The 12314-nt window shown below is 41.2% G+C and overlaps 1 protein-coding gene across 9 annotated transcripts in view; it reads right to left on the bottom strand.

Moving 5' to 3' along the window:
* Nucleotides 1-2423: 2423 nt before the first annotated feature.
* The window catches only part of ZNF131 (zinc finger protein 131), a 51194-nt gene continuing 41303 nt past the window's right edge, over nucleotides 2424-12314 (bottom strand). For all 9 annotated transcript variants that reach the window (XM_074386116.1, XM_039463422.2, XM_074386105.1 and 6 more), the window contains 2 exons: nucleotides 5103-5233; nucleotides 2424-4156 (listed from right to left, as the gene is read on the bottom strand). In XM_074386116.1, the coding sequence (XP_074242217.1) occupies nucleotides 3473-4156; nucleotides 5103-5233 (815 nt within the window). In that variant the 3' untranslated portion in view covers nucleotides 2424-3472. The remainder of the gene's footprint in view (nucleotides 4157-5102; nucleotides 5234-12314) is intronic.

The raw sequence follows: 12314 nt of genomic DNA on the forward strand, positions 1-12314 counted from the left end.
TGCATAGGTTGTAAGTCGATCAATACCTGTATATATATATATGTGTGTGTGTGTGTGTGTGTGTGTGTGTAATATGGATTTGGGTTTTTCTCCCTGGTTCCTTGCACAGTTCCAAAAATCCTTGGAATTTTCTGAACGTCTTTTGTTATTCATCCAAGCCCCTTTTGACCTTACCAGTTTATGCTAATGAGGTGACTATTGGCAGGGTGCCCCTAGATAGCTTCAAGATGGGTGTGGGTTGCCAGAAGAACCAACCATATTAAAGGGCTATAACTACTGGCCCCACTTGAGACCTCCAGGGAGAGAAATGGCTGGAGATTGAGTCCGGTTGCCAATAATCAGTCTAGGTTATGAAATCTCAGTAAGGGAGCTTTCGAGTTGAACACATCAACATGCTGGGAAAATAGAATGCCAAGAGGGCATAGAAACCTCTGCCGTTCTTCTCCACAACCCCCTCCTCCCACCTTACCCTTAGTGCATCTCTTCCATTTAACTGTTCCTGATTTGCACACTTTATAAATACCATATTCGTTAAGTATAGTGCTTTCCTGAGTTCTGAGTTGTTTCAATGCATTATTGAACTTGGCGGCATGGAAAGGCTCTAAGAACCTAAATTTACGGCTGGCTGGGCAGAGGCGCAGGTAGCCTGTAGATCGCATTTGTGGCTGGTGTCTGCAGTGGGGGCAATTTTATGATATTGAGCACTTAACTTGCTGTAAATCTAAGTAGTGTCAGAATTGTTGGACACCCAATTGATGTCTGAGAATTGCTGTTGAAACTGGAGGAGATAGAAGAGCCTCTCAACATTCAGTGCACTTTGGATTTCTTTGTGATCATTGTTGCACACTCTACTGTCCAACTTGGTAGCTGTAGACTTATCTTAAAACTCCAGTTGATATAGAGAACACTGGAGGACTAAATATCCAGTTTATTTGCTTCAGTACTTGAAGCAAATATACATCAGTTGTTAATAGCTGTTTTTATGCTCTGTGTTAAGTGCTTTGCAACTTCAAAGCGTTATTCAACATAAGGTTATCACCCGTGGATAGTTTTCCTCTACTTTTGCAATCAAATTTACTGGCATTCTAAGCAGTGATAAGCTTCTATACCTTTGGAAAAAGAAAAATGAACTATGTCTGCACCCCAAATGTCTTGAAAGGTCTTGCTGAATGTGAAAACTGAAAGGATAATTTTAACACTTTGATGTGCCGCCTTTGCCCTTGATCTCTACCTTGTGGTCAGAATTGAAAGATTATGTGTTAAAATAATCCTTGTTTCGGCCGTGGACAGTGGCTCATGCCTATAATCCCAGCACTTTGGAGGTCGAGGCAGGTGGATCATGAGGTCAGGAGTTCAAGGCCAGCCTGGCCAACATGGTGAAACCCCCTCTCTACCAAAAACACAAAAAAATTAGCTGGGCCTGGTGGCATGCACCTGTAGTCCCAGCTACTCAGGAGACTGAGACAAAAGAATCGCCTGAACCCAGAAGGCGGAGGTTGCAGTGAGCCGAGATCGCACCATTGCACTCCAGCCTGGATAACAGAGTGAGACTCTGTCTCAAAAAACAGTAGTAATAGTAATAATCCTTGTTTCATACCTTGGCTTAAGGGCACAGTATACGCTATTTTCAGCATTCAAATTTCACTAGATACTAACTAGCAATTTACCTATTTGAGACCACTATCTGTTAGAGTTTTTTTTTTTTCTTAAACAACTCAGGAACATTGGAATCCTAAGGCAAACTGAAAATTCACTGGGATATAATTTATTATTGGTATTTCCCAACTTCAAATAAAAAAGATACTGTAAGTTTTGCAGTAGATACAGATACCCAACTACCAAACAGTACAGACTTGGAAGTGTTCATACCCTTATTTTGATCTAAAAATACAGCCTCCTTAATACAATGATTGGTTTTATCTCCAGATTTATATCTAAATCTGACTTCTCCAATGGTGGGAAGCCATTCTCTTCAGTATATTTTTGTAAACGTGATACCACTGAACATAAGGATTACCAAAGTGGGCTAATCGAATTGCTCTTTTACATGTGACACACTATTAAGTTGAGAATTCCTGCTATTGTGCCTACCATGTAAGAACTATTAATACAAAGAATATTAACTTCTTCCTTGCGTTTGAGCTGATTTTTGGGGTTGGAAGTGTGACTGAAAATTTATGACAATTCATGAATCAGTCTAACATGTTAATATAGGTAAAGACACACGAGGAACTATCTCCGGCCAGATACAAACTTTCACACTGATAATTTTTTTAAAAAAGAGTCACAAACACGTAATTTTAAAGTTTACTTAAAAAATGTAAAGAACTCCCAATATTTAACAGGTAAAGAAAATAGCATATTGGTTTATGTGTTTATTTTATTTTCCAAGTAATACTGATTAAAAATATTTACACACCTACTTTTTAAGTCCACAGTTTAGCACTCTTATTTGTATGGCTTTAAAAGTTATAGCACAAGATCTTTACATTAAGGATCAGGGGAAAAGATTCCATTCAAAACAAAGCCTGATAATTATATACATGTCTTTCTCTGTACTTTATTTTAAATACATTAATTTTTAAATGATGCACATCTTTTTTTTTCATCTGGTGGTAAAATACTAGTGCAACTTTTCATCAAAATAAAGTTTACCACAGATGTAAATAAATTTTCCCAATTGAAAATGGGCCTTCAGTGGCCATTAAATAAAATTTCTCAACTTAAGTGAAAAAGAACTGGTGGTTGTTCTTATAAGCAAAAATATAAAGTATTATAGCATCATCTACATTGCTCCTTGCAACACAAACTTTGAAAGAACCAGAGATGCTCTGTAGAAGTTTAGTTGGTTTTGAGAAGGCACATGGGTGTGTGTGTGTGTGTTTTTTAAACATTCTAGAAAATCTGCCACCACCACCACTCTTTCTGTTGCAGTGATGGCATCTGTGACTACTAGGGTAGGCAAGAACATTTGTTCAAACTAAAGAAAGCCAGAAGCCAAAATTTAACTGCACAGTAACAATGCACTTTTCATCATGCAGCCTTGTGTTTCCTATATATTCAATTTTCTAACATGCATTAGAATACATAAACTTGTATTCTAATGATTTAAGTTTGATTTTACAATATGGAAAAAATTTGAGAAGAACATGACCTGGGAAAGAGAAAAGGAAGAACTTTTACCACAATGAAAATAGATACATTCGTACCCAACTATATAGTAAGAATATAATCCATTTAAGTTTCCAGAAATATACTTCTCAAAACTCCCCTTCAGTTACAGAAAAGATCCCTCCTCTGTGGCATTAAGTGGGGTGAGAGGAATCAAATTTGTTTCAACAGAAACAGTTCAGCACAACAGGAAAACAGCTTAACTTTGGTCCACTCGTCTGTTAGCTTAAGGACAGTCATACTGCCCATAATCAGTTCAAAAACCCAACAAGTAAATTTAAAAATATATTCATGTGTAATTTCATTCTAAAACTGGCATAGCTGTTCTGTCCTCATTCTCTTCCTTTTCAGGTTCAGAATCCACTGTTGGCTTGGTCTCTAAATCCTCAGCATCTTCATGATCTTCCCTGGCAGCCTCAGCAGCATCTGCTTGGCTAGGCTCTCTCTCTTGGTTCATGATTTCTGGGGTCACATGGTCCAAGTCTGCTTCTAGAAGTTCAGTTTGTACTTCCACTGGCATCTGATTTACCCGTTCAACATGCAGCTCCTCTACATGTACTTCAGTACCTTCTTCAGTCTGAATTCGACCCACTTCTAGATAACTCACTTGGACCTGCTCTGGAAGCTCACTCATGTGTGAATCGTGCACTTGGCTGTCCTGAAGCAGATCTGGATGGACTTGTTCCACAGTTACTTGTGCTGAATCCACCTGGACCTGAAGCAATGGTAGCACATGCACCTTCCCAACCTGTTCTATAATAGTCATTGACGTTACAGGTTCAGTTTGCACATGTGTTTCTACTGAAAGAATTTCTTCTGTTACTAGACGCTCTGAAATATTGTGAGCATCACTGAGATGCCTCCTTAATTCATTGCCTTGCATAAACCACAAATCACACAAAGTACAATGGTTGGGTTTATCTCCAGTGTGTATTACCAAGTGATCTTTGAACTGGTCCCAGCTGTTAAACACACTGTTGCAGACCTAAAATAACCAAACATATGAAACAATACTTATATCCAAACTGAAGGAAATATGAATGCTTTTATTCTCTGTGAAGAAAAAGTTGAAGATTTATTCTGTAAATGTTATAAATATGTTACCTGCAACAGAATCTAGTCCAAGCTATTTCATAATTCTTTGGTTCATCTGGTCTTTTAACTGACACAGCTAGTTAACTTAAATACATTTTGAGAAACATTTCAATACTGCCTTTATTGTTTAAGCGTCATATAAATTCTAGAAACATAAAGTAACAATATTTTAATTTCTCCTGTAAGATTAACATTTAGAATTACATTATTTGATATAAAAATACACTAACCATGGGAAAGAATCTACAGCTGGAATGCTTCCTCCAATCTCCCTCCTAAATTCTAATAATTGCTCCATGGTTAACTATAGTTTCAGACTACTTGTTATTTAGGACATCATTTTTTTATTTTTGGTGAGACAAAGTCTCGCTCTGTTACCCAGGCGGGAGTGCAGTGGCGCAATCTCGGCTCACTGCAACCTCTGCCTCCCAGGTTCAAGCGATTCTCTGCCTCGTCCCCCTGAGGAGCTTGGATTACAGGCACCCGCCAACATGGCCCGCTAATTTTTGTATTTTTAGTAGAGATGGGGTTTCACCATCTTGGCCAGGCTGATCTTGTACTCCTGACTACCTGCCTCGGCCTCCCAAAGTGCTGAGATGACAGGCATGAGCCATGGCGCCTGGCTATAGGACAAAGTTTTTATTGACATTGGTGTCATCTAGGGTTGGGTTAAAAAAAAAACCTAATTTAGTCCCCAAGACGATAATGTTCTTTACCCTCACTTCTTCCCAGATCGTCAGCCCCTGTACCTTTGCTTAGACTCTGTTATTCTTTGCTTTTAATGACTGCAAACACAAGACTCCTTTGTTAAGAACTGAATGTATCTGCACACACACCTGGCATTCATAGAGCTTCTTCCTTCCTTTTTTTGCCCCTACTCCAGTTTGGCATGCGGTGAGGTGACATTTGAGGGTGCTATTTCTAGCAAATCGTTCATGACAATTTGGACATTCAAAGGGTTTTTCACCTATTAGAGGAAAAAAAAGATACGTTGGCAAATTAAGAAAATCATAAGAGCAAGTAATTGTAAACATTTGTTTTTTCTTTTTGGTTAATTTTTCTTTTTTTTTGAGACAGAGTCTCATTCTGTCACCCACGCTGGAGTGCAGCGGCATGATATTGGCTCACTGCAACCTCTGCCTCCTGGGTTCAAGCGATTCCCCTGCTTCAGCCTCCCGACTAACTGGGATCACAGGTGCCTCGACCATGTCCAGCTAATTTTTTTGTTTTCAGCAGAGGCGGGGTTTCATCATGTTGGCCAGGTTGGTCTTGAAATCCTGACCTCAGGTGATCTAGTCACCTTGGTCTCCCAAAGTGCTGGGATTAAAGACGTGAGCCACTGCTCCCGGCCCTTCTGGTTAATTTTTTCTTTCTTTTTTTAGACGGAGTTTCGCTCTTGTTACCCAGGCTGGAGTGCAATGGCACGATCTCGGCTCACCGCAACCTCTGCCTCCTGAGTTCAGGCAATTCTCCTGCCTCATCCTACTGAGCAGCTGGGATTACAGGCACGCGCCACCATGCCCAGCTAATTTTTTGTATTTTTAGTAGAGATGAGGTTTCACCATGTTGCCCAGGATGGTCTCGATCTCTTGACCTCGTGATCCACCCACCTTGGCCTCCCAAAGTGCTGGGATTACAGGCGTGAGCCACCGCGCCCGGCCCTCTGGTTAATTTTAATAGCAAATTCCTAAAAGGAGAAATCACAATTGAAATATTTGCACCATATTCCAAAGACTTTTCTAGAGATAGCAAAAATAATAAAATTTACTATTATAATCATATCTCTGCTTTGACAAAGATAAACATAATTTAGATCTAAATTCTGTTCCACGTTTTTGTACTTTTTAAAAAATTACTTATTTTCACTTAGATATAAATCATGATCAATTTCTATTTTGGGGCAATGCATCATTATCCTTTCTGCATTTTTTGCCCACTTACCATGTGCTAGACCATGTGCTAGGTGATGAAGAAGATAAATTGCTCTTCTTTGCAAAAAAACTTCCTATTAAAGGCCAAAGCACAAAGATGAAATACATGAAAACAAACAAATGCAATGCACTGTAAAAGATCTGTTACAGAAAGAGCAGTGGAATATGTACTGAAGCAGCACAGAGGAAGAGGCAATTCGGCCTAGAATGAAGTAAGAGAAAAAAAAAAGGAAAGAAGGAAGTTCATCCTGGGCAGAGACACAGAGGTTTTAATAAAACAGCACAGTAGGTGAGGAGTAAGGAGGGAGGAATCCGTGATGACTCCCAGATCCCAGGCTTAGAATACAAATGAGAACAAAGAAACAGGACACAGGAATCCACGTAGGTTTGGAGCAGGGTATACTGGGAAAGATTATGAATTCAGTTTTTTGTCTGTTGAGTTCAAGGTACTCAGAACAGTGAAGATGTCCAGTAGATAGCTGTGAAGATAATTCTGAAGCCAAACAGAGGGTGGACTCAGATATAAATTAGGGTTTTTCTTTTTCTTTTGAGACAGAGCCTTACTCTGTTGCCCAGGCTGGAGTGCAGTGGTGCAATTTTGGCTCACTGCAACCTCGGCTCACTGCAACCTCCACTTCCTGGGTTCAAGCGATTCTCATGTCTCAGCCTCCCAAGTAGCTGGGACTACAGGTGCCCACCACCACGCCTGGCTAATTTTTTTGTATTTTCAGTAGGCACAGCGTTTCACCATGTTGGCCAGGCTGGTTTCAATCTCCTGACCTCAGGTGATCTGCCTGCTTTGGCCTCCTAAAGTGCTGGGATTACAGGTGTGAGTCACCCTGCCCGGCCAAATTAGGGGTTAAGTGATAAAAACCTTCAGGCTGGAAAACATTTCTGAGTATGTTGTATGATAACAAGAATCAAGGGCAAGAACCCAGTGAAATACCAAGTTAAAACATTAGGTAGATGAGCTAGCAAAGTAAATCAAACAGCCAGAAGCAGAAGGAAAGAAAACAAGGAAATGACAGTAGCCAGTGGTGTAATGGATCAGAAGGCCGACTGCCATGGGGCGAGGAAGACTGTGAGAGAAGCATGTCAATGAAAACAGTACCAAAATTCTTTTAAAAAGGCCCAGAAGGCCGGGCGCGGTGGCTCAAGCCTGTAATCCCAGCACTTTGGGAGACCGAGGCGGGTGGATCACAAGGTCAAGAGATCAAGACCATCCTGGTCAACATGATGAAACCCTGTCTCTACTAAAAAAACAAAAAACAAAACACAAAACACACACACACACACACACACACACACACACACACACACACACACACACAAAATAAAAAGGCCCAGAAGGCCAAACATGGTGGCTTATGCCTATAATTCCAGCACCACTTTGGGAGGCCAAGGAAGAACTGCTTGACCAGAACAGCCTGGGCAACAGAGACCCCATTTCTATTTAAAAATAAAAAGGCCTACAACCTACAAGAAGACAGATGACTAGCTAGGGGGAAACATTCCAATAATAGGATTCTTTTTTTTTTTTTTTTTTGAGACAGTCTTGCACTGTCACCCAGGCTGTAGTGCAGTGGCATGATCTTGGCTCACTGCAATCTCTGCCTCCTGGGTTCAAGCAATTCTCCTGCCTCAGCCTCCCGAGTAGCTTAGACTACAGGCGTGCATCACCATGCCCAGGTAAGTTTTTGTATTTTTAGTAGAGATAGGGTTTCACTATGCTGACTAGGATGGTCTCAATTTCCTGACCTCGTGATCCACCCACCTTGGCCTCCCAAAGTCCTGGCATTACAGGGGTGAGCCACCGCGTCTGGCCTAATAGGATTCTTTAAGTCAGGAGAGACATCCATTATTTATTTGCTGATGGGCAAGGAGACAATGGAGAAAGGAGTTGGAATGATAGATGGTACACAGTTTTTGAGGGACATCAAGGCATAAAATCCAGAATTGGCTTTGAAGAAATGGGAAATCTCTTTCTCTAGAATAAGAGGGGTCAGGCCAGCATCGTGGCTCACACCTGTAATCCCACCACTGGTGGATCATGTGAGGTCAGGAGTTTGCAACCAGCCTGACCAATATGGCAAAACCTCGTTTCTACTAAAAATACAAAAAAAAAAAAAAAAAAAAAAATTAGCTGGGCCCACGTGGTGGCAGGTGCTTGTAATCCCAGCTACTTGGGAGGCCGAGGCACAAGAATCGCTTGAACCTGGAAGGCAGGGGTTGCAGTGAGCCGAGAACCCACCATAGGACTCCAGCCTGGATGACAGAGTGAAACTCTTGTCTTTGGGGAAAAAAAAAAAAAAGGCTGGGCACAGTGGGTCACACCTGTAATCCCAGCACTTTGGAAGGCTAAGGCAGGCAGATCACAAAGTCAAGAGGTCGACACCATCTTGGCCAACATGGTGAAACCCCATCTCTATTAAAAATATAAAAATCAGCTGGGTGTGGTAGCATACACCTGTAGTCCCAGCTACTCCAGAGGCTGAGGCAGGAGAATAGCTTGAACCCAGGAGGCGGAGGCAAAGGCTGCAGTGAGCCGGGATCACACCACTGCACTCCAGGCCCTGGCAAAAGAGTGAGACTTCATCTCAAAAAAAAAAAAAAAAAAGGAGGAGGGGACAAAGATGAATGCTGCTACAGGTAAGTTGGGGGTTGGAAAACAAGTATGCTATCTGCTGGAGGTGGGATGTGGGCAAAGGTCTTGAATATATAGGGAAGCTCTGAAACAGCAATTAGGAAAAGAAATAAATCAGACACTAAAGTACCTAATTTAAAGTTTGAGATAAGAATTTTCTTTAGCAGTCCTCGGCAACCAGCAGGTAGGAGTAACTGAATACAGCAGGTAGGAGTAATAACTAAATAATTCCAGGATGGAAGGTGGAGCCCCAGTGATGAGGAGGTCCTAGATGTAACCCTCACACTTAAATACAATGACAGTCAAGTAACTGAGCTATATGTATTCTTTCTGACAAAACAATTACAGCTTTCATCACAATTTTTATGTGATGAAAAGTTAATTTGAGAGAAAAGACCTAATTACCTGGAATTAGCATAATACAGAAACTCTTCTCAACACCCAAAATGATGGACAATATCGCTAAATGAAATGGTTAAGTTTAGTGGTTTTATCAATGAATCATTTTTCATTATCAGTGAGACCTAGAAACAAATTAGTAGACTCTTTTTTTTTTTTTTGAGCCGGAGTTTTGCTCTTGTTACCCAGGCTGGAGTGCAATGGCGTGATCTCGGCTCACCGCAACCTCCGCCTCCTGGGTTCAGGCAATTCTCCTGCCTCAGCCTCCTGAGTAGCTGGGATTACAGGCACGCACAACCATGCCCAGCTAATTTTTTGTATTTTTAGTAGAGACGGGGTTTCACTATGTTGACCAGGATGGTCTCGATCTCTTGACCGCGTGATCCACCCGCCTCGGCCTCCCAAAGTGCTGGGATTACAGGCTTGAGCCACCGCGCCCAGCCAGTATACTCTCTTCTTAAATGGCAATTTGATCATCTCTGTAAAGATATAAAATGTGCATATTCTTGGGAAGCCAAGGTGGGTGGATCACGAGGTCAGGAGTTCGAGACTAGCCTGGTCAACATAGTGAAACCCTGTCTCTACTCAAAATACAAAAAATGAGCTGTGCATGGTGGTGGGCGCATCTAATCCCAGCTACTTGGGAGGCTGAGGCAGGAGAATTGCTTGAACCCAGGAGGCAGAAGTTGCAGGGAGCCGATATTGCGTCACTGCACTCCAGCCCAGGTGATACTGTGAGACTCCATCTCAAATAAATAAATACATACATACATACATAAATAAATAAAAGTAAGTAAGTGGATATTCTTTGGCCTGGTAATTCTGCTCTTAAAAATGAAATCACCTAACATGTGAAAAGGCATCTGTACAAGTATGCGTACTGCAGCATAGTCTGTAATAGCAAAAGCCTAGCAACAACCTAAATGTTTATCAATAGTTGATGATATACCCATGATACTGTGCAGCCACAGGCAGAAAATTTAAATATTAATGTTCCACACATTTTAAAAAATGACTCAAAGATAAATTAAATGGCATAATGCTGTACTACCATATGCTCGTTTGTTTTCCTGAAAGAATGTGTGCCTCTTAAATGTCTATGGCTCCCTGAAAATGCAAAGAATGTATCCAGAAGGATAAATCACAAAAGGATAGCAGTTACTTCAAGAGATCTACTTGAGTAGAAATGAAACTCTATTTTCACTGTGTGCCACCTGAGCTTTTTCTATTTAAAAAATTTAGTAAGCTCAGTAAAATATCAAAATAGCAAGATATTAATTCTTGTAGATGTGTCGACAGTACAGTTTTCAAAGTGCTTTCACCATTTTCTTATTTGTCACAACCTTGTAAAGTAGGTATCTTTATCCTTATGTACACAGACAAGAAAAGCCCAAGACACAGTGACCAGTCAAGTTCATAATGGTGGCAAACGCTGAACTGGAGCTGGAAGTGATATTCTGATTGCTGGATACACATTCACTCTATGATTCCACACTACCTTTCTTGGAAACTAGGGAGTAACTGAAAACATGGCTAAAGGTTACCTAGAGAACCTAGAGGCTTTGACACTCTGTGTCCCACAGGTTTATCTGTCAACAAGTCTGGTATTTCCCTGCTCCCCCACCTGCTTACTCTTCTACATGTTTTTTCTAAGTTAATTAGCCTCCAATCAAGTAGCCATTCAAATCAGAAAGCTGGGAGTTACCAGCTTTCTTTTACTCATATACCTCACTGACCAAAAAATCCTATTGATCCAGGTTACCTGATGTTACTCAAATCTCTCTGCCATGAACACTGCCTTTACCCAACCTCCCATTCTAGTTTAGATGACTCCAACAGATTCTTCACTGAGCTAGCAGGTTTCAACCCACTCCAATCTATCTTGCCAGTCACCTCTCTAGAATATGAATCTGATGAGATCTCTTCCTGGCTTAAACTCCTTTAAAATGACCCAGTCTTCCAAGATAATATTCAAACTCACTTATGGAACTTATGAAAATAACATGATCTCAAACTCATCTCTCATTACTCTCCCTCTTTCTCACCCTTACACCACTATAGATCCCTCCATATGATGCCCAAGTGCATGCCAAATGGTCAACCCTTCCAATCCCTTTGGCCACATCTCCTGGCATTCCTCTACTTGGGCCCAACCCTCTGGCCATAATGCCCTACTACCAATAATCCAAACAATTTGTTTCTTCTCATTCCTCTATGACTGTTTATGTTTCATTTCCTTTGCCTGGAATGCCTGTTTCCAGGCTAACTCCTTTTCCTTTCTGAGTCATCAAAGGGTAGCAACCCCTGGAAGCCACCTGCTATAGCCTGAATGTCCCCTTCAAAACTCAGGATGAAACTTAAACCTCAATGTGGTAGTATTGAGAGGCAGGACCTTTAAAAGGTGACAGGATCATAAGGACTCTCCCCTCATGAAGAGATTAATCCATTCATGAATCAATGAATTAATCAGTTATCGTGGGAATGGGATGGGTGGCTTTAAAAGAAGAGTAAGAGAAATCTGAGCTAGCACACTCAGCTCCCTCACCATGTGATAGATACCCTGCGTGGCCTCAAGACTCTGCAGAGTCGCCACTGGCAGGGCTCTCACCAGATGTGGCCTCGTAACAGTGAGCTTCTTAGCCTCCATAACTGTAAGAAATAAATTATTTTTCTTTAAAATTGCCTGGTTTGGGGTATTGTTATAAGCAACAGAACAGACTAAGATATCACCTTTGTCTCTTCCATCCCAAGCAACCAAGGCAGGCATTCCCATAGGATTCTGCTTACCTCTGTCAGCACTTAGCATGTTACACAGATTATACATGCTCGTCCCCACCCCCTAACATATCCTGAGCTCCTTGAAGGCAGGGATTTTGTTTTATATTCACGACCTAGTGGTATGGAATTATCATCACTACTTTCCAAAAAAAAAATAAAATAAATTTGGAGGAAAAATAACAGCTAAAATTGGCCTGGCACGGTGACTCACACCTGTAATCCCAGCACTTTGGGAGGCTGAAGCGGGTGGATCACGAGATCAGGAGTCTGAGACCAGCCTGGCCAACACAGTAAAA

Source organism: Saimiri boliviensis, chromosome 1 (genome assembly GCF_048565385.1).
Source record: "Saimiri boliviensis isolate mSaiBol1 chromosome 1, mSaiBol1.pri, whole genome shotgun sequence".
Taxonomy (NCBI): domain Eukaryota; kingdom Metazoa; phylum Chordata; class Mammalia; order Primates; family Cebidae; genus Saimiri; species Saimiri boliviensis.